Here is a 27152-nt window from a genome sequence, read left to right as displayed (position 1 = left end):
TCTATGGAGCATGAGGATGTCCTCAGAAAACTGTACAAATTGGGGGCGAGATGGTGGGCTTATTATGGCCTAGGTTAGGTGGCATTTGAAATTATAACGTATATCACTCGTGTAAGCAAAGACAGCTGTATTGTGAACCACTGTATGCAATGTAATGCTTTACTTTGTTTCGTTTTAAAAAAAATAATAAGATTTGATACATAAAAAGAGGAACAACAAAGGTGAGAAGTATAGACAACCTGAGGGACATGGAGAGTGTACCATGACTACCTCTGCTCCCTCTGCCTTTTACGAGGTTCCCTGCATGGGTGAGCCAGGGAAAGATCACAAAGCAAGAAAAAACGATGAACCCTGTCAAAATTAAGAACCATAACATTGAAGGTACTCCCTGGTCTGACTTCAAGAAGCGATACATAGAGAAGGAAGATTTCAACACAGAGGACAAGGAAGCCACTATCACAGGCTGTCTGATGTTGAGGAACAGTCTACATCAAAGTACTCCTTAGGAAGCAGATCATTTCATCTTTCTGCAGAATTAATCTGCAAGCTGGAAAAGAGGAAGGTTCCACGTTTGCCTGATTATGATTTACTCCTTAGCAGTGGCCCTTTCATCCATTTCCTCTGTGTTACCTGAGCATGGAGAGTCATCTCTTCCACAGTCTGTGATACCTGCAGCGTGTTATCTGCCTACTGAGCCTGCCCCACCCATGGCTGCTGCACCTGTGATGCCCCCTACCAGCTGTTGAACAGTTACCTAAGATTCTTGTAATGCCTAGTAGAACTCTAAGATTGTCTCGAAGAAGATCCATCACACCCAGACGATGTTCTAGAAATATGCATTGCAGATCACACAGATGCAACATATGTTACTATCACTCTAAATCTCATCATTCTAGATCCCCTGCTGGTACAAGTCTATAAGGTAGTCTAAATCTTTGGGATGTTCCGGGTCTTTTCATGCTTCCTTAGGCAATTCATTTTCAACTAAGTATTGATGAGAGGGGCTAAGAGGCATAATATCCCTATTCCTATGTCAAACTCAAAGACTTAAGTCTTCGCCTGGCTTCAAGACTTTGCGTGATTGTATGGCTGCTTATTCCATACTTCCCCTTAGCACAAATCTCTTGGAGCCAGCAATGGAATTGCTTCTTACCCCAGCTTCAGCAAAATCTGCTCCATCAATATAGCAGCAGTAGTATAGGACTCCTGAACAGGACCCACTTTTCCTTAGATCTCATTCACCTCCAAGTCTCACATCAGTTCTTTATTGCTGCAGTTGATTCAGCAGACTTAGCTGTACAAGGCTGTTTTCATGATCTTACCCTTCTTTACTCCTCATGGCTACTGACATAAAACCTGAGAGACAGCAGAGGATATAAAATGTTCCTTTTGGAGGCATATGTGGAGGACGGGATGTAAGACGGGATGTAACGCTTGGAACCTGAGCTAGATTCGCTTGAAGCTGTGGCCCTTAAAATATACGGGGTATATACACCACACAGGCACAGTGTACCAACAACAGATGGCTCAAGCCCTTTAGTTTGCTCAGAAGTACCATCAACAACCTCAGCAACAAAGATCCATTCAACCCTTTAAACACACAAAAGGAGAAGGTGCTCAGCAGACACCAGCTGCTACTGCTACCAGATAAGGCATTACCGACCACAAGTACCTTGTTCATTTAGTTCTTTAAAAAAATCTCACTTGGATCACAAGGAATATATTGCTACTAGCCCATTTTTCTAATGCCAACTAATGTATAGGGACAACTTGATATGCTGCATGCACCAAATAGGAGTGCATCATGGGTGAAATCAGTTGTCTCAATTGTACATTGGGTTGTCTAAATTATCCAGAATGTTGTTTTGAAAAATGTGTAATTGCATAGCATATGCCTCATACATAGTTCCTTTTTCGTGGTTGGTAGAGTCTAAAGGCAACAAGCAATGCACTCTGTCAAGATTGTGTTAGTTTCTACCGAGAACAAATATTTCAGCAGGTGTGGACTCCCTTTCTTTGCGATTCCTGAAATTCGAATTCTCTTTTCTTTCCCTCCCTATATATAGCTTTTTTCCCTTCTCCTTTTTCCCCTTTCCCTCCTTTTTTCCTCTTCCTTAATATATTACAGGTGTATATAATTTGTCACATACTGGTTTATATTTATTATATTGTTTTGTAACCTATGAAATTGCCTATCTTTGAACTCCAATAAAAAATTATGACACAAAAAGATTGTGTTAGTTTCTGTTACTTCATTTCTTAGACCACAGAATAAGAATTAGACTCGCACAGTCTCTCTAACCTTGAAACCACTGAATCTTTACTATTGCTTTCATATCAATGCTCAGGTGTGTCTGTTACTTTTCATCATTCAGCATTTGCATAAACTTTGTGTGTGAGATAACTTCTGTAGCAAACACCTTAGAAAAAATATGTCTATATCTTTAGGGGGATAGGTCTTTAAGAACTTGACACACTGCGTCAGGCAACGACGGGTATAGCCATAATAAATCACACTTTTACTGTTGTTTGTACATCTCCACAGCTTGGTCTACGTGGGTGTTTCAGCCACTTTCAGGCCATCCAAAAATCTCTCTCCCTTTGTTTTCCAGTAATCAAAATCTTTCTAATACCATAATTCTCCAAGGTATTTATATGTAATCAGTGCCCGAGTTTGTAGTTGAGTGCAGTAAATGCTACCTTTTCACCACCTGCCGCTACTCGTGTGTTTTTGATGATCATGGAAGCAATACCAAGTTAAGAGATCTGTGTAGTATTCCAAATAGGCACAAAACAAATGCATGGCGTGAGATTTCACAATCAAACAGTGCATGTATTTGTGTTTCCTCAATATGTTTAAAATGGTATTGGCATTCAATAATAGTCATGCTGTGAACCCGCAAGAAGCTATCCCTTGTAGTTGTTGAGATATTGAGAGTGGACTAGTTTAGGGCATTGCTTTGATTGCGAATTTGACATTTTCCCATAGATTCGAGTAACTTGAAAATTAATTCAGTTTTACCTAAACTATGCCACCATCCGATAATTCAAAATGGTATGCAATGTATAGCTTATTCATCGACTTGAACTTGCAATAACGCTATTTACTGAATCTTGTTAAAAATGTTTCCAGCAGTTGCGAGGATGAGATATGGGTTGGAAAACATTGAACACGGGCGACAACATTTCCTGATCTCAGGATATCCACTCTAGGCACATTTATGAATAATATATCTATATTTGTTGCATGTATTGACTCATTGGTTCTCATGAAGATCTTAGGCAGTTATTTCCCTTATAGTAAACCTATTTTAGATAGCCATTCTTTGTCAGATTGGGCCTTTTTAAATTGTATGATGCACTAGCATCATCTCTGATGGGATTGATTTGCTAATTTATAAGCCACTTGGTTAAACGCTTGGGCACTAAAGGAACTGGCATCATGTGATACCATATTAGACTCAACAGACTTGTCGAGTCTGCTTATTGGTTACATTTCAGGAACATTGGGCCAAATAAAGTGAATAAGATCCAGATAGGCAAAGATGTATAGCCTGTTTCTTTTATCTTGCCCGTGGCAGGTGTATTTTATAGTTGACTTCAATTTAGACTGACTTTAGGTTGATTCATCCTATAGATCTAATGTAGCACTTGTCACTTTTTGTCATGTCTCTTCCACCATAAAGAGGTGAGTAAAACTCAAGCCAGCTGCTTTAATTAAGATTACGTTTTATTAAGACCTTTGTGTTTTTATGTGTACTAATGACTAATCATATATTTTTATGGCGTATATTGTTGAAAGACGAAATAGACTGAGATGTTGTAAAATGGTAATTTTGCAATTATTTCTATTAATCAAACACAATAAAGACTTTTAACTGTAACATGCTAATTGGTCACAATTGTTCAATATTTTCGGCGGGCGGGTTGGAACCCACTCCAGGGGAATATGGATGATGTGAAAATTGGTAGCTGGGTTACACAAAGAGTAAGTTGAAAAAAGGGGAACATCTTCACTTTTTTTTTACTATATAGTGCACTAAAGGTTGTTGAAATGGGTTGTCACAATCCGTGACTTTGTAAACAAAGTTCTCAGAGATGACTGACCCTGTTCATGGCAAGCATGGCACTGGAGGAAGCATGCACTTTGTGCAAAGTTACAAATAAAAAATGTGTTGGATGAAAAATCAGAGCACATTTATTTTAGGATACCAAAAATATTGGAACATAAAACATATCTTGCTTTGGGCTGGAGCCATAACCTACAACACACCGACCTCTGCCCCTCATAAACATAGGCCCTCAGGCCCTGGCATCCATTTCACTGGTTTTACAGATACTGAACCTTTTCATGTTAAGATTGAAAATGTTATTTTGGAAGGCTGAATACATTAACCATACTTGTTATACTGAATAACATATTCACAACGTTTAGTAAAGAAAAAGTTTGCCTGATTTAATTGCCTTTTTATGAACATCTCTTTCATCCTACAATGCAGGTCTCCTCTTAGAAGATAACCCTTCTATACGTGCCATATCACTAGGACATGGGCATATTTTAGTGGGCACCAAAAATGGCGAGATTTTGGAAGTGGACAAAAGTGGCCCAATTACCCTGCTGGTTCAGGTAACTCTTGACAGTGTTTTATTTTATTTTACCAGAGAATGTATTTTTAAACATTTTCATAAAGCACTCTCTTTCTTCTTGGTTACTTTATAGCAATGGGAAAAGATGTGAAGTAAGCCAACATTTTGTCAGGGGGCTGTACTCCAGATGGGTGGGTAATTAATAGTATTCTTCTAACTATATCCCTAGTTTGTGGAGAGATCAGATAGAAAGGCAAGCTTGAAGAGTTTAGCTTTTAAAGGTGTCCTGAAATGCATTCAGGTGGGTTAGGTTCTCCAATTTGGGCTGAGAGCATAAAACAGTCCAGATCCTTGCATGGCCACTAATCTTCCTCCATGTTTCATCCTCTTGAAGGATCGTTGGTTGATCTGATAGGTAGACAATGAGCAAAGGTCTCTGGATAGGCCTAGGTAGGTGCCATTTTCAGTCGAAAGCCAAAGGTTTTGCCCCAGTAAGCATTAAACATGTTGCGCATGACCTTGAATTTCTTCTTGGTATCAACAGGCAGCCTGCAGAATGTGCTACATTTGTGTTGGGTGTGGTCCCACTTAGGAACTTCAAAGTCTGGTTCTGAGGTCTTTGAGGCCTGACAATAAGTTGTTTTGGGAGGCTGGACTAGACGATTCTACTGTAATCAAGATGCACTAGGAGGAGGGTTCTTGTCATTGTCAACTCCATTCTGTAGTCTGTTTGGAAGAGTGAGAGGATTTTCAAAGGGGGAGAGGGCGATGCGTATTTACACTCTTTAACACAGCAGTGACATGGGAAATGAAAAAGGTCAGAATCAAAAAGAATCCCAATGTTTCCTACTTTTGATGCAGAGGAGGACGCGTCCCAAGATGTTGGAGCCAGTTGGATGCAAACCATTTAGGTTAATAGTGTGACATTTCTGTTGTATTTTGTGTACTGAAGGCTGTGCATGACCATACAGTTACACTAAGAAATAAAGCAGGAGTGTGCTGTATTGTAAAATATTTATTCAATCATTTTAAGGAACCAGGAGAGTATGTAATAGTATTGTGACCACTGACTGTCGTCTGTAGCACTCTGGAAGATTTTCAGGCCTTGCCAATATAGAAAACACAATTGACCTGGTGTTCACTGTTCAGGCCTCCAACACAGTAGACTAGGTAAGCATGGAACACTCATTAATGCTCTAGGAGCCTTGATGGAATCAACCTGGGTTCCGTCAGACATTGAAGATGATGTTAATTTGCAACAATAAAATGGTGTTTTCTTCATCTGGTATAAAACATAAATAATCAGAGCCAGATTTTATTTAAACTGTTGATCCCCCTAAAAATATGTTCAAAATAGGTTCAACAATTCAAAAGTGGTTGAGATATTGTGTTTTTAAATCTAGATGGTTAATATTTGCTTTAAAAGAAAATAACCCCAGACCTTATTTGGAATTCACATGTAATTATGCTATGAGTTTCCCACTTGAGGAGCGGATCGAATTTAAGACATTGTAACGTTCATAGATGTGGAAAACGTTGGATTGCACTACTTGAAGAGACCAAAAACAACCATGCCCCTCACCAAGTTCTACGTTTTGCATCTTCCTCAAGGTAGTTTGCCTTTGAAAATGTTTTTCTCACATGTTAAAGGAGCAGTATGATTCTGATGGGCATAATACTGTGGCATAATCAACCTCTATTCTTTTGAAGCATACTTTGTAGGTTCAATAAGCTCTCAATACCTTTAAGTGTCAACAAAGCCAATTTGGCTTTGTTGAGACTTGGTCAAAGTGTTGATAGCTGTATCCTATTGCATATATTTGCACTACTGGTTTTATGTTTTGTTTCTCATTTATTGTTCTGTGGTATTTTTATGTACTGGTATTTCATGCAGTGCTCGCTTGGGGACCATGTGCTGACATTGGATCATATGAAACGCAGTGCAAAGAAGCAAACTGTGTTTGGATATATGCACCTTTTAGTTTACATACTATTTGATTCTTTGCAGGGTCACATGGAAGGAGAGGTTTGGGGTCTTGCTACGCATCCACATTTGCCAATTTGTGCCACTGTAAGCGATGACAAGACGCTAAGGATTTGGGACTTGTCTCCCAGCCACTGCATGCTAGCAGTTCGTAAGCTCAAGAAAGGTAAAAAAACAAAACAGCAACAGTTGTATGTTTTGCCATTTCCCTTTCTGTTCCTACCTCACTGATTGCCTTTGTAAAGCCTGTGACAGTCCGTTGACAGGGCTGTTTTCATCCACTTGTCTGGCAATTACTGGATAGATTCTTTGTAGGGAGAATAAAATATATACTTATTAATTTTATATGTAGTTTTAACTGACCCTTGCTTCTTTATATATTGGTTAGGTTATTTCTCTAATTATGCCAAGCAACCTTTCCATGTGTGACTGGTTTTCATCAGAGCTGGACAACATCGACTCTGATTCTGCGAATAAATCTGCTTTGCTGTACTGGTTTTCCAGCATTGGATCTTATATATACGTACATGCTTGTCAGGGTGGGTACTCTTGGTACAATAATGGTATTTATCAGTTGTTTTACTGATTTAACTAGTTCTGAGAAGTTCCACAGACTCCATGCTGTGTATGCACCTCCTTATGTGACCTGCCAGTCACTTTGAAGTGTGAGGTGGAGGGACAAAAGCTTCCACCTTTCCCTTTAAGGCTTAGTCTCCCTGATTTTTCTACCCAACGTCTGTGTTAGGCAGTCTCTGTTCCAAACTTTAACACTTTTTATAATTTCCATCTATATTTAGAGTGTAACTTGAGTTTTTGTGCGAGGTAGTGCAAGCTGGCTTTTTCCTCTTCACTTTTGACTGAGTCTGAAGATGGCTATAAAAAAGACAAACCAGTTCCTGTTCAAAAAGTGTGCTACCTATTGAAAAAACAAATGTATGTGATGTACAAGCACACCGTATGTACAGGTAACCTTCATCAGACAACACCGCGAAAGGAGGCGAGACTTTGTTGCGGCTTACACTTATTATGGTGTGGAACGCTTGATTGCTCCTGGTTTAGCCCCCCATATGTGTGGGACCAAACAAATTTCTTTTGCTTGGACACTTTTGATGTCCAGTTTTTACTATTAATACATAATACTGTTTCATCCAGACTAAATAGAGTGGTTATGGAGTTTTTTTTATTATTTCCATATGCTGGTTTTCTTTATCTACCATGGATACCCTCACATGATCAGTTAGGAGTGCCTTGCATATGCAAAGAAGAAGTCCATCTCTTTGGACAAAACGCGTTGGCTGTTCTACTGAACTTGAAATGTTTAAACTAACTATGAATAAATAAAGGAAGATTTGAAGAACAACCGTGGACACAGACCTCATAACTTTTGTGTTAATGTTCAATAAGTGGTGCATCGTTTGCTTCTGTTTTGTTAACCTTCATCACATCTATGATCCAAAAAAATGCAAAATTTGCTTCACATTTCCAAAAAAGACTCTGAATGAGAGTGACAGGCAAGTGGCTCTCACTTTGATGGAAGAAGACGTTTCTGCATCTGCAACTCCAGTGCCATCCAAAAAGAGGACACTGGATTTCCATTCTGGTCGACCCAAAAAAGGGAACAGCTTAGCATCAAAACTAGCAACCCACAGAGCATGCTGCTAAGGCACCCTGTCCCCTGTGCCACCCTTAATCTCAGAACATAAAAGAGGGAAAAACGGTAGGACCGATCGGCATGACAGACATTTTAGAGCCCAGAAAGCATGGGACAAAAAACTGATAGGATGGCTGTTTTGCCTCCTCCTCTGAGATTCTAGTGCCCCCAAAAAATGTGGCTTCTTCTAGTTTGTAAACAAGAAAATGGTTGGCCACTCATTGTGTAAGAACACATCAAAAACAGTTTGCAGACTATGAAGCAATTTCTGACTACATAGCAGATGGGTGGGTTGACAACAGACATGGTGTCAATGATAAATAAGCTGCCAATGAAGAAAAGTCACCTCCCGGCTGTATAAAATCAACCTTCGACTGTGGAAAATTTGCTGTTGTCATGATAAAAGTATTCTTATTGTAGTTGTACTCCCAGTAGTCCTCTTTGTAGATGTATGGCAATGAAAGGTGTCACACAGCACAGGAAATATACAGGGATAAAGTGCACATGAAAGATCTGGAGAATATGGAATACAGATTTATGGACAGATTGCATTCAGCAGTCTTGACATCCTTCATTCTCCATCTTTCCTGCATTGCCTCATTTGGAGAAGTATAGCTTCCCGATCAAAATTGGAGGCAGTGTAGTACTTCCAAGTCAAGAATGGCTGAAACGGATCTGAAAGGGATGGAGTCCTATTTAAGATCAAGTGTCTATGGATAGTCTGGGCAGGGAGGATCGGGAACACTTAGATCTACCCATCTCAATGGATGAAATCTTAGCAGCAATGTCGGAATTAGGATCTGGAAATGCCGTTGGGATGGATTTTATCCCAGTGGAATTTTACAAAGGTTTCACTTCTACCTTTAATAATTTTATACTGGAGGTATTTCTGGCCATTCAGAAGGGTAACTCTCTTCCTAATTCATGGGCGTCAGCTAGGATGGTAGTGTTCCCTAAAAAGGGAAAACCAGTGAATCAACTAGGATCCCTATCACAATAATTTATTCAGACAATTAGGTTTTCGCTAACGTTTTAGCCTCAAGACTATCCAAGGTTATTACAAAAATTGTCTCACCTGTTGAACATGGTTTCATCCCAGGAATGGGTACTACAGACCACATCCGCCGGGTAATCACTCTATTTGATGTGGCCAAAATCCAAGGAAACCCTATGGTGCTGTTGTTATTAGACGCTGCGAAAGCATTTGATAGGGTCTCCTGGCCAATATTGGAGAAGCAGGGTCTAGGCGCGGATTTCATATTGTGGGTGTAGATGCTGCTCATCAATCCTACGTCTAAAATTTCTCTAATGGGGAGAATCGTAGATGGATAAGCTCCAGGCAGGGTTGTCCGTGCTCTCCCTTAATATTTATTTATTTTATTTATTTATGGCATTTGTAGAGCGCTCTGCAACCCTACGGGCATCCTGGCGCTAAGTACATATAGCTGAGAAACCTGTAGAAAGGGAGGACATTGGTCAAGGTGCTGATCAGTTAGATTTTTGAGTAGATTTTTGGGAAGAGCCATGTTTTAACCTTTTTGCGAAAGGCCGTCAGTTTGTTTGTTTTTCTGATGTCGATAGGGAGGTTGTTCCATAAATGAGCTGCAGCTATACTGAAGGTTTTTCCCCCACAGGTGGCTTTCTTGATCCTAGGAATGCTGATAAGGTTTAAAGATGAGGATTGAAGAGACCGGGTGGGCTCATACCAGTTAAATTTATTTTGGAGTGGTCGGGGGCCTAGCCCATGAACTGCCCTGAAGACAATACATAAGGATTTGAAACAGATCCTCTGGTGTATAGGCAGCCAGTGGAGGTCGGCCAAGGCAAGAGTGGTAGAAGATCTTCGTTCCCGAGAGAGTGCCAGTTTAGTTTTGCCCTCTATATAGACCCTTTAACGCTTCGGATTCAAGGAAATGCTTTTATTTCACTAATGGTCACTAGGGGCTGGGATACGAAAATTCTTGCTTAGGCAGACAATCTTGCGATTGTTATCCCCGCTCCAAGTGAAGCAGTCAGGGAGATTGAAGAGGAGGCTGACTGCTTTGGACACATCACAGGATACAAACTTAATAGGGACAAAACCCAAATACTTATACATGAATACATTAAGTTTGAAGATACACAGGTGGTCTCCAATGCAACATGCCTGGGCGTTAATATTAACCCCTTCGATGCTTATGACGGAACGGTTCCGTCATCAGCGTCGGTTGGGCTGTGCTGATGACGGAACCGGTTCGTCATACCACACCCGTTTTTCGAATCTTCAGCACAGCGCGAAAATTTGCGCTGCGCTGAAGAGGTTAAAGCTGATCCAGATGATGTGAAGGGCAATTTGGGCCCACTAATTAATAAAACCAAAGTCGAGCTGTCAAGATGGAATAATCTCAGACACTCCCTGATAGGCAGGTGCAATTTAATCAAAATGATGTTTCTTCCAAGAGTTTTGTATTTCTTTAGGGCTATGCCCCTTGAAGTAGATAATTCTTGGTTCAAGGCTTTGGGTAGTATGATTGGACGGTTTCTCTGGGCATATGCCAGGCCCTTGAGGGCCCTGAAGTTCATCTCCCTTCCCAGGGAATGGGGCGGTGGGCCGTTCCAAACTTTCGGTTGTACTATTGGGCCTCAGCACTACAACAATTAACACCACTGCTGTTTGATCAGCTTCGTGAAGAGTTCAGTCGAAATATGGTTCCCTCATGCCTTGAATTATCTATTGGAGATTCAGTTTGTGGCTCATTGTTCCGGCAATTAGAATATGGCTATTTTAAAAAGGTTAGGTTTAAAAGACACTTAAATATGCTTTCAGAATATGGATTCATGTTAGGAAAAACTTGGGATTGGTCGCTTCAGTTTCTATACCCCTCTTGTTTGATAACCCTCTCTTACCGGATATATTTCACGACTCATAGATTAAGCGATGGAGGACAAATTAAGGTCCATTTATTTTTGCAGATTTTTTTTTTTATAATAGTTTTACAATTTTCGGAAATCTGAGAAGTAAATTCTCCCCTAGGTATTAACAAGCTCTTCAAATTCCTGTAAATTAGGGATTTTATAGGGAAGAAAAGGGTAGGTGGGGAGGGATTTAACAGGTGTCAACTTGTAGATGTATTAGCTAGGCACAAGCCTTAGATCAGAGACATATATCAGCTATCAAATGATAGGATGGGGGATGATATAGATAAGCACACTGCCCAATGGGTGAAGTCACTACAGTTAACAGAGGGGGATGCTCACTCTTCCTTAGAATTAGCCCGGTCAACACGTATATCTGCCAACCTCCAGATCCAACATTATAAAACGTGGTTCAAACTATATATCACCCCGGCTAAAATCTGTAAATCAGGGTAGTTTCTGGCACAAACTGTCCACTGTGTCAGGAAATAGGGGCAGATTTGTTACACATGCTGGTAGAATGTCCAGGTCTCGCAAATCAGAGAAGGGAGATATCTCAGTTTTTCGAGGCACAATTAAACCTGCGGATCACAGTTACCCCGAACTGATTTTGCTGGGAGTCCAAGAGCAAGAGGCTATTCCCTCGGCTCGCTCTCATCAGCCCCGTTTTTATTTTTAGCTATGGCGGTATTGAGATTGTGCTTGGCAACTGTCTGGCTCGACCCGGCACCTCCAACATTTAGTCACTGGCTGGCTCGGCTAATCTCAGTGTCAGATTGAGAGGGTTGTATATGCACACAAAGGTGTCCGAGCTGGGAAAGGGGTCTTCAAATTTGGGCCCCTCTGAGGGAATGGTTTATATCTCAAGGACAGGAATGAAATTTGTGTTATATACTTTTGATATGTTATTATGTTGCTAGGATATATGTATGTCTTACCATATCTTCGGCTACTTACTCATCTTGTATTTGGTTATTTGCATTTGTTACTTTGTATATTCTTGGATGGAGGTGGGACGGTAATTTAATGTTTTGGAAAATGCAATATAAATGGTTTTTTTTTAAAAGAATGTCTGAGATAAATAGCAAAGAGGAAGATTGGAGCAAGATACTTAAAGCAACTCTCAATGTTTCTGGGAATTTTAAATTAATCCAGTTTTGTGTATAGAACCCACATCATGCTCAGTAAAATAAATCCATTTAAGATAGATAAAGCCACACAATGTCCCAGATGTGGTTAAATAAGTTCAGGCTTCTTTCGTGTAGTCTGGGACTACAAATTCTAAATGAAGTTCTGGGAAGTTAAATAGTGTAGACGCAGAAGCCTATGTGCTGGGAATAATCTTGATCTCTAATCTGATGCCCTAAAAAGGCCACTAATAGATTTTCAGATTTGTCTTTAGCCTTAGTGAAATAGTGATGGGCTGGCAAAAATATCAAGGCTGGATCATGCAGCCAAAAATTGGCTACATATGGAAACAAGAGGAGGCCTGACGGACCTGGCCAGAGTGTAGGATCAAATACTATTCGATTTTAAAGCACCTGAAGAAGATCATCATGAATAATGATTACCAGAGGACTAACTAGAGACACTAAAAAGATGGAAAACACGTACGAGAACAGAGTTCATATGCACACAATAAGATGAAATGAAGGGGGTTTACTTTCACATTTACAAACTAGAACATTGACCTCCTTGAATCGAAAAGACAGACTGCATGTCGAACACGATACATAGATAGCTACCCGCTACTGAGACCCAAGATTGCAGTAAAAAGTTAAAGTTAGACTTGAAGGACAAATAAACAGGGATGTATTCAGCAAGGAATAAAACCACGTATTAGGAAACTAAATTCAAAATATGTAAAATTTTTCTGTGCACGGCCTTTGCACCGTGAATTCATAACAGGACACTTGCTCATTAAAGATGAGTGGGCCTCCAAACAAACTTGTCTTCCGAACCCTCTGAAATTTCACCAGTTATATATGTGTTACTTTAAGTGTGTGCTCTGCTCGGTTTCAGGCGGCCGATGTTGTGCTTTTTCTCCGGATGGCAAGGCTTTGGCAGTGGGGCTGAACGACGGAAGTTTCTTGCTGGTGAATGCGGACACCCTTGAGGATTTGGTCTCATTTCATCACAGAAAGGATGTTATTTCTGACATTCGGTTTTCCCCTGGTAAGTACAGTGATTTGTGCCACCTGAAGATACTTTTATCACTGTTTAATAAAATGTAAGTAGGTTTTTCACCTAAAAATTGTGACTATCCTAATAAGCGAATCATAGTTCCTCCCTCTGATATCTAGAGTCTGCCAGTGTGGTAGCTTTAACATCGCAAGGTCCTCAGACCGCACTAATTTGTAAAAGTCTGAAGGTTTCTAATCATTTTTTAGTTAATACTCTACAGAGTATGCATAAGATCATGCAACAAATTCTGATATGGTATCCCAATTTGTTGTAGCTTAAATGGAGCTGGTGGACTTAAATATTTGGCATATTGTAATCAAAACTTAGTTTAAATTTGAACAATAAAAAATCTGAAATAATTCCTGTATGGTGACCATTGTACAATGAGGTGGTGGCTGCATTCCATGAGTTTTCAGTCAACAGCTGCTCATATCAGCAGAACTAGCTTCACAGTTGGTATAAAGGAGTGCTATATTGGTAAACTCAAAATAAGCATCAAGATAACTGGTATAAATTGCTATATGAATGCTGTCACCTTTGGGGTTAAAACAAATGTGCCTTTCAGCAGAGGGACAGAGACTCACTGATGGACCTGTTATATTTTGAGGCCTCGGCATATAATTTTATAGTTCTGTTGACACCTTGACAAGCACTTTGTTCCTTCATGAAAGAGCAAAGTACATTCTAAGAAGCTTGCCCAAACTATACTGTGAAACTGTTACAGGAAATGTGCATCAGTAACTGTGGAATCAAATAAGGTCAAAGTTCGATGACAAATCATATAAGAATGATTCTTGAAAAAGTTTGAGAAAAACGAGGAATGATTTAAGAAAGTTTAACTTGGTGTTAGGAATTATAATACGGTCATGCAGCTTTGCCAAAGGAACTTCAGAGGTTTGACTTGTTAATAATTATTTGTACAAATGCACCATTGCCTGTAACCACTAAGATCCGCCTAACCTGCTCATCCTATCATGAGAGCATCTTCCCGCCCTTGGCAAGGGATTCAGAGACAGGAGGATCTGGAGGGGGGGGCAGTATAAAGATGCACAAACAAAGCCGCAGTGCAGTTATGGTCCATGAGCGGGCCTGCTAGTTGTAAATTAAAATTACAAAGATAACATTTGAAAAACAAAACCAACATTGCAGTACAATGACCGATTGCCACATTCGTAAATTCGTTCATTCATAGTGACTCATAGTTCAGACTCTGCATTGCCGAACCGTGTTTAGCTTTGAAATGAAAATGTAACTTTAGAAAAACAAGTATGACTAAACATTTCAGTAAAATGAAAAAATAAATTACTTCGGGCAGATTAGTTTTTGCAGTCCCAGCCTACTTGTCCTTGGTCAACAAGTACAATCTCAGATTCTGCTTAAAACAGTAAAAAGAAGTGATGTGCCAAAGGGTTGGAGGAAGACCATTTCTTTGTTGGATGCCAGCCACCTTCGATATTTATACAGCAAACTTTGTACATTTCAATTAAGAGCACAGTTCAAGAGAAATGCAAAAATTTGGCAGGTTGGTAATATTGCAATCAATCTTTCAAGGAGTCAATAGCTTAGCCATTTAATGTTTTCTAGATGATGCATGCTTTCGAAAGAGAATCGGGGTATGGCATGGCTGTGATGTGGAGATCAGCTCTCTGTGCCAGCTGCCGACCTCTTAGAAAGAAAGCTATGTCTCCAGCCCTGCTGGTGCTCCTGCAACACAAAGGTGACAACACCACTTCCAAAGTTGAAGCAACCCTGGGTGGCAAAGCAGACGGCTTCAAGCAAGTGGGCTGGTCAAGGAATGGAGTCCAGCGTTCAAAATGGCACCCTGGCCATAGTTGAAAGAGGAACCGTGCACCAGGGCAGATCCTTGCCAGAGTGGGGACCCACAGAGAAGGGGCAGAAAGTAAAATACATGGTGACTACTGAAAGAAGGAGAGACTGTAGAGCTTGTCTGACAGTAACAGTGGGAAGTAGGGCCTTACCCATGCATGCACCCATATTGCAGTTAGGCTGTGAGAGGGAAGAGGAACAGTGCAACCTAATGCTTCTAAGGCCTGCAACAAAAACACCAGCACTAACTGAAAGTGAGAGCACAGCATGCACAGTGAATCTGCCCCAAAGCCTCATAATATCAAAGACAACGGCAGAAATAGACTGTGTAGTGGGTTATCTCCCGCTATTATAAACCACATAAAGGAACGCTGGGGATCATAACAGTACTTTGCAAAACAGACTTGATTAAGACTCAGTTAAGGAAGTTGGTGCCATAATGTATCCAGGAAGGAAAGGTTCCAAGACAAGGAAGCAAACCAGAAAACATAATATTGAATAAAGAAGACTCCATACTAACCTCTAATTAGAGATAGTTCTCAAATGGAAACAAGACTAAGTGCAAACCTTAGGAGTGGGTGATACAGAGGTGATCTTTCCTGACGAATAATAGGAAATTCCAAGCACATAGGCACTGCGAGGTGAATACAGTATAGCACTTAAAAAGAGCTATCGCAAAAGGGAGAAGTGACTGAACTCTTAGTAGGTCCCCCAACTTGGCAATTACAAAGCTCAACCAGAATGTTAAAATGTCAGGAAGAAGGAGAACAACATTCTGGCAGTGGTTAAGGAGAGGAACCTGTGCTAGAGAGTGAAAATGAAGGTCAGGGCACCAATAGTTGTCTGAAGCACATCTCCATGTCCCTCTTAAAGGAAATAGCAACAGTGACATATCTGGGTGAGCGTCAACACACCTGAGGAAAATGCAGATAAAACAATTCTCAAAATGGTGCAGCACAGAGCTTGCGTGATTGCATTGGATGAGCTTGCATTATTTTACAGGAGAAGCAGGGAGGCTTAGAAAATCGCTCAAGAAGAAATATTGTGGATCGAAATTTAATGTATATAAATCCCGTACTGAGGAGGAAAAATATACTCCCAAATACCCTTTTGGGTCTGTTATTAATACAACTCTGAATATCAGGGTGCAGATCGGGATTTATACCACCACAAATTAAAATCTCAGTTTTCTTTTTATTAATTCGATACCCACCCCAAGGCTTCAAATTCTGCAAAGATAGAAAAGGCCTGTATTTGTGAATGCATCTCAGGTTTCAATAGCAGCATTCTATCATCCGCATATAGTTTTATCTTAGCCATGGAGGCAAGAGGCGGAGAAATATCAGTGCGGTTCCAAATTGCAACTGCTAAAGGCTCGATAAAAAAGGCGAAGAGGGCAGGAGACAATGGGCAGCCTTGCCTCGTCCCCCTCTGTACTGAAATCGAGCCTACCATGGATGACAAGAATATGAGCTTTTGCACCCTGATACAGATTTTTAATTAGATTAATGATTTGTGAATGAATGCCAAAACGCTGTAAAATAAAAAAAAGTGTATCCCAAACCACCAAATCAAAAGCTTTTTCTGCATCTAAAAGGAGAACTAAAGCCGGAACCTTTCGTGTTTCAAAATAATCTAGTGCCTCAATCAAATAGTGTGTGTTGGTAATAAGTTGACGGCCTGCAATAAATCCATTCTGATCCGGTTGGATTAATTGCGGTGAGACATAATTAAAGCGAATAGAGAGTAATTTTGTGACAATTTTGTAATCTGAATTAAGTAGTGTAATTGGCCTATAGGAATTTGGGTCTTTAGGCTCCTTTCCCTTTTTCAAAAAGCTAACTACCGTTCCATCATAAAAGGACGCTGGAATTGGGCCGCCCTCCAACATGGAATTTAACACCTTAGCTGCGTGTAAACATCCCTCCCCAGTGCTGCGCTGTCCATTGGAACCAGTGCTGAATGGACGTCCAATGGTCGTGCGCAGCACTGGGGAGGTAGCGCTGCTGACGACCGTTGGCCGTCAGCAGCACTTAAGGGGTTAATAATAAAGGAAGAAGTTCAGCAAGGGAGCTAAAAAACGTAACATAAAATTCAGCAGGAAGTCCATCTGGACCACAGGCCTTACCACGTGGGAGACCCTTAACTACCAACTCTAATTCATCCCTGGAAAATAAAGTTGCCATTGTTTCTTGGTCCAGATGAGAAAGAGTAGGGAGAGGATATTTATCTAAGAAATCATTAAGTCTGTATTGATCCGTGATATAGTGTGAAGTATAGATGTTTTCATAGTAGGAAAACATTATGGCCCCTATCTCTCCCGAATCTGAGATGTCGAAGTCATTAATTGGAGGCTTTAGGGAATGAATTATATTGGCAGCCGCTTGTTCCTTAATCTGCCATGCCAAAAATGTACCCGTAAAATTACTATGTTCATATAGTTTTTGGGACTGTCTACAAAAAATTTCTTCACTTCTTGCAAAATAGTGTGCACTAAGCTCCCGCTTTGCAGCGTTTAATTAATTCTGTATACTCACAGAGGGATTGTGATACTTTTGATCTATTAAGGCATGTACTTTTTGCTGCAGTAAATTCTTCGTGTCCCTTACAACAGCTGATTCCTTTGCGTCTCTTCATATGACTACCCCACAAATAAACGCCTTCAATGAGTCCCATACAACATGGAGAGCGGCCGTCCCCATATTGCGTCCGATATATTCCCCTATCTCATCTTTAAGTGATGTGACCCATACTTCGTCAGACAGATATGTTTTATTAAATACCCATCGCTTCGAGGTTTTAAAAAGTTCGCGATATGTTCACGCGCTGGAATGTATTGCCTTTATCCATTCTAGGTCGGGTGGCATTAATCAAAATGTCAGTACTCCCCTTATTTAACTTTTTGTTCTCCACCATTTCCTGCTTCCTCCCTGGCTCGTTTTTCTTAAAAGTTGAATCCTTAATTTCAGCCTTTGTCTGGGCAAAAAAGACACCCCGAATTACTATTAGTACGTTATATGCAGACAGGAACAAAGGAGGTCTTGGTCTACCAAATCTTAAAGATTACTATTATGCATACTTTGCACAGCACCTGTCAAGATTTAAACATCCTGTATCTAGTCAGGCATTATTTATTAATTTCTTTTTTGATTTAATCTGTTAAGAGACTAAAATTCCATCCCCACTCTCGATTTTTAAATCACCTAAACTAGTCAGATATAAGGTTTTGAATTGGTTCTTTAAAAAACGTGATGTTATGTTGAAAAGGTATTCACTCTCCCTCCTGAACTTAATAACTCCATTGAGCGACGCTATTTCTGGTTTCAGGATTAAAATGGGGTCAGAAATTATATCCAATTGGGCCAGATCAGGGTTCTTAACACTGTCAAACTTTGTGAAAAATGGAGCTTAGTTGACTCCGAATGAGATGGCCATTCTAATTTGTGGAAATTTTCTCTTGATAGGCTCATATAACTTGCTTTATAAGTCTCTGGTTAAAATCGATCTATTACAGATAGGTCAATCTACACAGTTAACCAATGATCTCTTTTGGTCTTCATTTTTTAAGAATCCTGGAAAATGGAGAAGAAGCTTAGCGCAAAGTAGGGAGGATGATTTAAGCACCAAAGCAATAAAAAAATGGCAGAAACATGAAAATTCTAAACTAACTGATAACTCTTGGACAACATTAAATAAATTTAATTTCAGTGTTTTGAGAGGTGCAAATTGGCGAATTATGCTTTTTTTTTAGTAAGTGGCTCTTATGCCATACCCCAGTAGCCATTGCGAAAATGTACAGTAACACTTCATCTATCTGTTTCAGATGTAGTCAACCAGACTTAGCTAACTGGTCACATATAATGGCTCACTGTCCTAAAATTAAGGTATTTTGGGACTGAATTTTTACTTTGCTTTATGTTTATTTCAAATTTACGGCTCCCTGCTATGGGAATTTAATTGTATATTGATTTGATCCAGAGCTTAAATTATCCGAGCCTTTGGTGAAACTTATGTATATTATAGTAGCAGTCGCTAGATCACTGATACTTCAGTACTGGAGGTCAGAGACGGTTCCAACCGTAGATGAGTGGTACCAAAAAAGCAAGAGAGTCAGGAAAAGTGAATTTATATTTGCCCAAAGGATTGGGGGATTGAGGAAATTTACAAAAATTTGGGAATCTTACTTTGATTAGATTGTTAACTGCTTATGGTTAGCAAACTCGATGTCTGATGCCGGAACTTTTTGTCTGTATGTTCTCATGGAAATTTACTCTGTTTTTGTTTAAATTCAGTTTATCATCTATTTTGGATTAATTGTAATAAAGGAAAATGTCAAGTATTTCAATAAAAAATATTTTTTACAAAAAAAAGAAGAGGAAATATTGTTTTGACTAGAGGAGTGTTCAAGGGAGCAGGGGGCCAAGATATCAAAGTCTATGTGCACGGTCTTTTTGCTGCCATAATGGACATATCTAGTAGCTCTACATCACGACTGGACTGAGTGCCCAGAAAAAACATGAATAGCAGAGCCAAACACTTGCCAACTGACATTTTAGTGAGGTTCACCAAACTATGAAGGCAAAGAGCGTCTAAAGTCCAAACTAAGGAAAAATAGTGATCTCTCCGAATGGTGTTTAAAAGCAAATCTACCGAGGTATTCAGATTTTCTTAGGAGAATGACATTACAATACTGCTGAGGTTACCAATTAAAAATTTTTTACTTGGTAAGGCACTCAGCACACAATCAAATCAATCGAGAAGTCATCCAAGAATCTGGGAATCTCGAAACACAAAAAAACACCTGAAATAGACCCAAAATAGCAGAGCACCAGATGTCTGCCACAATGTGGCAGAACACCAATAAGAAGGCCCCCAGCAAAAGTACTACAGGCACAGAGGATAGAAGCCCTTTGACAAACCAGCTGAGTGACACGTGATCAAGATGAGGACTTGGCATATTGGGAGTCTGAGAACTAACAAAGACTATTGAAAAGTGTCAATATGAGAAGTTGTCTTAAAAAGAAACAGTGGGCACGTTTGATATTCTATATCTTTGAGTGGACAGAGGCAGAGCTGGGAAACTAGGGTGGTGGGTGACAGGGACAGTCACCTGGTGAAAACACCACAACTACACTATTTGATGCAGTGGAGGAGAGTATAAAAGATATATGCGCCTTCGGCTCTATGCACCACATAATAGGGTGATAGATGCATCAGACAACGTTTAGAAAGGAAGGGAGAGATGACAGGTTGAATTCAAGCATATGGTTCGTTGCAATTTGGGCAACAAAGTAGTTTCAACAAGGATTGCAGTTGGTTGGGAATGATAATTTAAAAAGGGAGCGGTGGAATCAAGTTGAAGGGGAGGATTCCAACTGTGTATAGGAAAGGGAGAATTACAGAAACTGTCTCACGAGGGACAAATTAGAGGGAGAAGCTATGCCTTGGGACGTTCTCCAACAAATAAATGATAGGGATTGTGGCCTATACATTTACTACTTCTAACAAATGGGACTGAATAATACTGCTGAATGACTAGTAATCACACAGGATTTGTAAAAGGAAGCTCCGGATGTTGCAAAAACATGTTGTTTTTAAATAACCCCCATGGCCATGAAAATCCAGAGCTCTTGATATTAGGATTTGTGGTTTATCATCAACGAGCACCTTTTGTGTGTTTCATAATAGCCAACTTGGGCAAACCAACATTTAAACAAGATTGATGTAGTCATCTGTATCTGCCATCAGCATCTATGTGTCAATTTTGAAACGTTTGTGACCCCTGTTATAGATATTTCACAGCTTTGAGCACTTTGCTATTTTGATGGGAATGTAATGGATTTGTTTATGATTTAATTACATTTGGTTATTTCTTGACAATCTGTTACAGGCACTGGAAAATACTTGGCGGTGGCCTCCCATGACAGCTTTGTTGACATTTACAGTGTGATGAGCAGTAAACGAGTGGGCATCTGCAAAGGAGCCGTTAGCTACGTGACACACTTAGACTGGGACAAGAGAGGTAAGTCATTCACACTGGAGTTCTGAAAGGTAATTACCAATCCAAAATTGGATTTCTTTTTCAGAAAGCCCTTAGTCTATTTCAAGAACATCAATCTACCAACTCTAAATAGGAGAAAATTGCAATACTGTGAAAACAACAAAGTGAACGCAGCCTCTTCATCCTGGATAGAAATGACTTTTCTCCTGCTGACCTACTTTCATTAGTGCACTATAGATAGGACCCATCTTAAAGGTTGACGTGATGCTACACTTTTGCCTAACCCCATTTCTCCAATACAGCACTTTTGCATGCCCATTCCTCCAGTACGGTAAATAGGAGCGGGGACAGGTGGCATTTTGTTATCAGCAATGAAGGGAGTTGTGCAAAGAAGTTGATGTCACTTACTATTTTTCTAAATGCAATCTCTTTTTTGAACTTGACTTGCAGAGGCAACGAGTACACATACCATCAACATGAAGGTCCCCTGCCTAATTTAAATGTGGGTAGACCTTCGATTTGGCTACGGTGTTGAAAACTGTCACCGCCAGAGACAAACCCCTCTGGCTGTTCAATGGAGTAAGGTCTCAGAAATTGCTAGATCAAATAATCTGGATTTATATGGCGTGGCTAGTCACACATGAGGGTATCCAGGCACTCAGAGTGCTGCTGCAGGGGAATCAGTTGAGCAGACAGTTCTTGAGTACTTTTCTAAATTCCAGCAGAGAGGGGAGGTCTGTAGGTGAAATGGGAGATCGTTCCTTGACTTCACAGCTTGGTAGGAGGAGGTGCGTCCTCCACTGTTGCTGTAGCAGATCTGGGGGGTGTGGGCGAGGTAGAGGTAGAGGGAGGTTGGTGTACGATGGTCCCTGGCCGTGGAGGGCTTTGAAGGTGTGGATCAGCATCTTGAACTGGCATCTCTTCTTAATGGGGAGTCAGTAGAGCTTCTTGAGGTGGGGGGGGGTGATGTGGGTCCTTTTCAGGAGGTCGAGGATGAGCCTGGCTGCTAAGTTCAATATAGCTTGCCGTTTCTTGAGGAGGTGCAAGGTGATTTATATGTAGACTACATTTCCATACTCCAGTCAGCTGGTGACCAGGGCTTGTGTGACATTTCATCTGGTGCCAATGGGGAGTCATTTGAACATCTTGCTGAGTGTGCAAAGGGTGAGGAAGCAGGTGGATGATACTACATTGGTATGTTGTTTCATTGTGAGCTCACTGTCCAGGATGATGCCAAGTTTGCGAATGTGGTTGGAGTGGGTCAGGGTCCTAGTTCGAGAAGCAACCAGGCATCGTTCCATGGTTCTAATCCGGATGGGTGGAAATATAGCCATTTGTTTACTGTCCGTCACCACCAGGCAAACCCTGGCGGGGAAGGAGAGTAAAAAACAAATACTCCCCCAATACCACCACCATGGGAGATGACTTTCATGGTGAGGAAATCATTACTTTTTTATTTTCAAAAAGAAAATCTCTTTTTCAGGATTTTCTTTTTGAAAATAATAAAATAAAACATTTGATGCAGTGTTGTGGCATACTGATGCAGCCCTGTGAATGGGGTAATTTACTTCGTCCTCATGGCCGGACGTCCGTCTATACATACATCTGGCCCATAGTCTTTTGATTTCATATTGAACATTTATTTAAAAGGAGTCATTGGCATGCTAAAAGGAAAATTGCATTTTAGGCTAGAGTTCTCATAGATTAGTGGTGGTGTTTCAAGCCACCTTTTGTGTGGCTTTTATCTTGGCTTTGGGCATTTACAACACACAGAGAAAACATAAGACACATAACTAAAGTAAACTGAACAGCTGTCCCTGTTACGGTGTGTGACAACGTCCACCCTGAGATACTTACCTGGTGGTGGGAGAAGGAAGGAGAGGAGCGCAGGATGAGTGTAGAACCATGCTCTTCTGCAAAAGCTGTACAATACAATTAAGCGTGAGGCAACACCTCCCGATATTCACTGTAACCACATGGAAAATCAGCAGACACGCATTACTCTTCTGACGTAGCCAAGCAAAATGCTAGAACGGCCTAGGAGCACCACTGTACTCGCCGCTTCATCCTTTAGTAGGGAATGAGTACAACTTGAAGCAAATACTGCATGTCTCCCTCTAGTATGCTCTGGCATCTAGACTAACTCTGACTTTTCTGCATAGCAACCTTAAGTACTTAAACAGGTTTTCTGCGCTGCAACCAGACTGTTATTCCCATTCATAAGTCTTTGTCAATCATGATGCATCTTTATTGCATCATCTTAAGAGGTGGAAACCATTAATCCTTCGAGGGTAACAGACAAATTATAGAAGCTGGCGCAGACCAGGAAGCCATTCAAAGTTACTTTATTGGTTTTTTAGCTCTGACATGTTTCGCAATGTCTTTACCAGGTGAAAAATAAGAAATCAATTGAACTTTAAGAAACTCAAATTGTCTTAAATGTGTAGACAATCATTGTGAACATTGTATAGGGAACCAAAAAGGCTAATGCAACTTTTATGTCCTTATATGTTTTATAAGAAATATTCATGGGTAGGTAAAATAACCAAGAAACATACACATTTACATTGACGCTTCTTAAAAGAGGTGTTGTTATAACCTATCCTTATGCGTGTGCGTGTGTTCTTTGCACAGGTAAACTCTTACAGATAAACACCGGTGCGAAGGAACAGCTTTTCTTTGAGGCTCCTCGTGGGAAAAAGCAAAACATTCCAAGTCCAGAGGTAAGAAGACAAGCTGGTATAATGGCTACATGAGCACAATATGACAAGCGAGTCTAACATTCAATTTTATACTCCCTTTCTAATTATTTGCAGTATGCCTTGTTTCAGCTGCAAATATATGTTTGACGCCATTGGTTTTGAAGCCTATAATTCAAAGGAATGATTTCATACCTATATGAAATATTTTCAGTAATTCTCATGATTGACACGTCAGTCAGTCAATTTAACTTCATTCGGCTGTGAATAGCCATAAAAGCACACAAATGCCAATTAAAACAATTCAAAAATATTTACAGTTAATATCATGTTGTGTTGAAAAGCTGATTGGACTTTATGCAAAGGTAATAAAAAGGCATTCTATGGGACATGCATGTAAACTACCTCAGTATGTCTTTAACGTCACAAAACAGTATTTTGTTTGCAAATAGAAGGGAAAAACAATAAAAACTTCATACAAGAGCTCATAAAGAGCCATCCTACAGGACAGTTAATCTGCCTCAATATCTCTTTTTTGTCCGCTGCGTTTGTCATGGTCGACCATGCCATCCTTCTCGACCGTGTCAGCTCAGTGGGCGTCCGGGGTACTGCCCTCTCTTGGCTCGCCTCTTTTCTTAAAGATCGAACTCAGGCGGTTCATCTTTCCTGTTACTCCGCCCCTTCCCGCTTGGTCCCCTGTGGAGTTCCCCAAGGCTCCTCTTTGTCCCCTCTTCTTTTTAACCTTTATATCCGTCCTCTTATTCTTTCCCTTCTTGATATGGGGGTCTCCATGTATAACTACGCGGATGACCTCCAGCTCGTATTTGATCTTTCTTCTCCCTTGCACTCCCCACCCAAATTTCACTCTACCTTGGCCTTTATTTCAGATTGGATGAATCGGAATCAACTGAAGCTTAATCTGGACAAGACGGAGTTGGTCCTGACTGGCTCCTCCTCTTCCCCTTGGTCGACTGCCTTTTGGCCCTCCATCTCTGACCCTCCACCTCTACCAGCGGCCTCGGCAAAGACCTTGGGCATTAGAGTCAGTCGGGACCTCTCTATGCATGCCCAGATCAGCTCGGTTGTATCCTCCTGTTTCCTTTCCCTCCGAATCATCCGAAAGGTGTCCCGTTTGTTTTCTTCAGACGCCCTTAAGCTTATTATTTTGGCCATGATTCTTTCCCGTCTCGATTACGGGAACAGCCTGTACGTGGGCATTCCAGCGTACGAACTTCGCCGCCTACAGGCTGTCCAGAATCTGGCCGCTCGCCTTATTTTCCACCTCCCAAAGTCCTCCCACATCACCCCTGTCCTGAAAACACTTCATTGGCTCCCCATCTCCCAGAGATCCCTCTTTAAGATAGGCTGTCTGGTCTTCATGGCTCGAGCCCGCATCGGCCCAGTCTTTATCAACTCTCTCATCACTCCCTATGTCCCCAACCGTTCCCTCCGCTCCTCTAATCAGATCCTCTCCAATGTACCTCGATTCCGTAAATCCAAAACCGGAGGCACCAGATTCTCTGTTTTGGGTCCCTCCTTCTGGAATAGTCTCCCTCTACCAATCAGATCCATTACCATTTATTCCCAATTCCGTAAGGCCTTAAAAACCCACCTGTTCTCCACTGCTTATTCCTGCTAAACAGTTTTGGCTTCCCCTGTCTCCCTCAGCTCCCCACCTCTAGCGCCAGGAAGCCGCTTGGTCACAGTGCGCTCTATTAAGAACCTTTTTCATTTCATTTCATTTCATTTCATTTTGTAGCTAGCGAGCGTTTTATTTAATTGACAGACTTGCAGGCTGGCCAGTTGTGTAAAAACGTGTGTTGATAATGCCTAATGTTGACATCACGGAAGAGCGGGGCTAAGAAACATTTGCGATGGGAAAGGGTACAAAATAACAAACTGAATAGTGCTTTGCCAAAAAGAGTCATCACAAGCGCACAGTGAAAATCACAGGCCCTCAGTAGTGAAGGCTTCCAAAAAACAAGCATTAGTAATAATGTGGTTTCGCCTATGTCATTAATAAAAAGCTGTTTTTATCAACCATCATCCGAGATGGAGGAAAGACCTCCCTGACAAGTAACCTGGGATTGGAGAGTATGTGGTGCAGTGGCAAGAGCTGCTGACTCAACAGCTGGGGGTCCTGGTGCAAGACTCAGCGGTGCAACATTCTGTAATCTGGGCAAATTACTTAATCTCTCCGGGTGATAAATTGCTATATAAGACGAAAAAGCAAAAAGGCAACACTTTATGAAAAAACTGTTTTACCAAATCAGATTTCAGCTACTGGAAACTGATAAGAGAAGCATGCGAGAAGCAAGCATTAGTAAGTGCAGGAAAATATGCTGCAGCCAAAAGAAATGAAGAAAAAGTAAGTGGCATGCACAGGAACCAATAAAAAGCCTGGAAAGAGAGGGGGTGGGATGTAAGCCCCTTTTAGGTTTATATAAAAAACAATAGATTTCACAAGCACACCGCAAGCGCAGTGCAAGCTAAACCTAACAAGCAGAGCGCAAGCTCTATGCAGCTTTTTTTTTAGGTTAAACCTAAAAAATGCACAATACTCCCTTAGACACAAGATGCGTTCATCGGAACAGGTCTCTTGGTTACATCCATAACCAGTTGAAAACACAATGATGCTCTACTCTACTCAGTGGCAGTTCCGCCGCTCTCACACAACCAACAAATGGAGCTCTGTCAAGCCCAAACATAGATGAACTCTAGAGCAAAACTTAAGGCACATCAGTTATAATTCCAGGAATCTACCAACCGTGTGTATTGCCTATACATGCTGTCTAATATGCCTCGCAAACACCTACCATATGTGGTCATTGTAACGAGGACTTCCCTGCCATAACTTCAGACGAACATCACATTAATAGTGAAAGCACAACAAGACTCTTCCCTAATGTAAACCCTGACATGCCAACTGGATAAAGTTTATGTAACAAAACTAACAGTATAGCACTAGTCCAAAGTAATACATGATTCTAATGTATACAGATTTACATGTTTCACTGAGTTTTGCACCTTATGTAATGCAAAAAAAGTAAACAAAGTATGCCAAGAATGCCCACAATCTGTAAAGGGTAGGCATCATAATGCCACGTCTACCATTATGCCTCATGTAGGAACACTCAAGCTATATATCAAGCACAGAAAGAAATATGCCAGGGATATCCTCATTTTTGTCAAGAGTGACCCAAATAATTCAAGGATATGTGCCATTAACCCAGGGCCACCATTAGGCCAGGAAAATTCATAAATGTGACACTAATGTTCATAATAACTCAGGAACATGCAACAATACAACATAGCAATTTGTGC

General features: G+C 40.7%; 1 protein-coding gene across 1 annotated transcript in view; it reads left to right on the top strand.

The window, feature by feature from the left end:
- EML5 (EMAP like 5) overlaps window positions 1–27152 on the top strand; it is a 1453541-nt gene that overhangs the window by 877346 nt on the left and 549043 nt on the right. Inside the window, exons 20-24 of the mRNA XM_086936634.1 lie at window positions 4500–4627; window positions 6596–6737; window positions 13140–13292; window positions 21019–21150; window positions 23764–23852. Of these exons, the coding sequence (XP_086792760.1) occupies window positions 4500–4627; window positions 6596–6737; window positions 13140–13292; window positions 21019–21150; window positions 23764–23852 (644 nt within the window). The remainder of the gene's footprint in view (window positions 1–4499; window positions 4628–6595; window positions 6738–13139; window positions 13293–21018; window positions 21151–23763; window positions 23853–27152) is intronic.

The sequence above is a fragment of the Lissotriton vulgaris genome, chromosome 9 (assembly GCF_964263255.1).
Source record: "Lissotriton vulgaris chromosome 9, aLisVul1.2, whole genome shotgun sequence".
Taxonomy (NCBI): domain Eukaryota; kingdom Metazoa; phylum Chordata; class Amphibia; order Caudata; family Salamandridae; genus Lissotriton; species Lissotriton vulgaris.
Note: the sequence above shows the minus strand (reverse complement) of the source record. Positions and strands in the feature narration are given on the sequence as shown.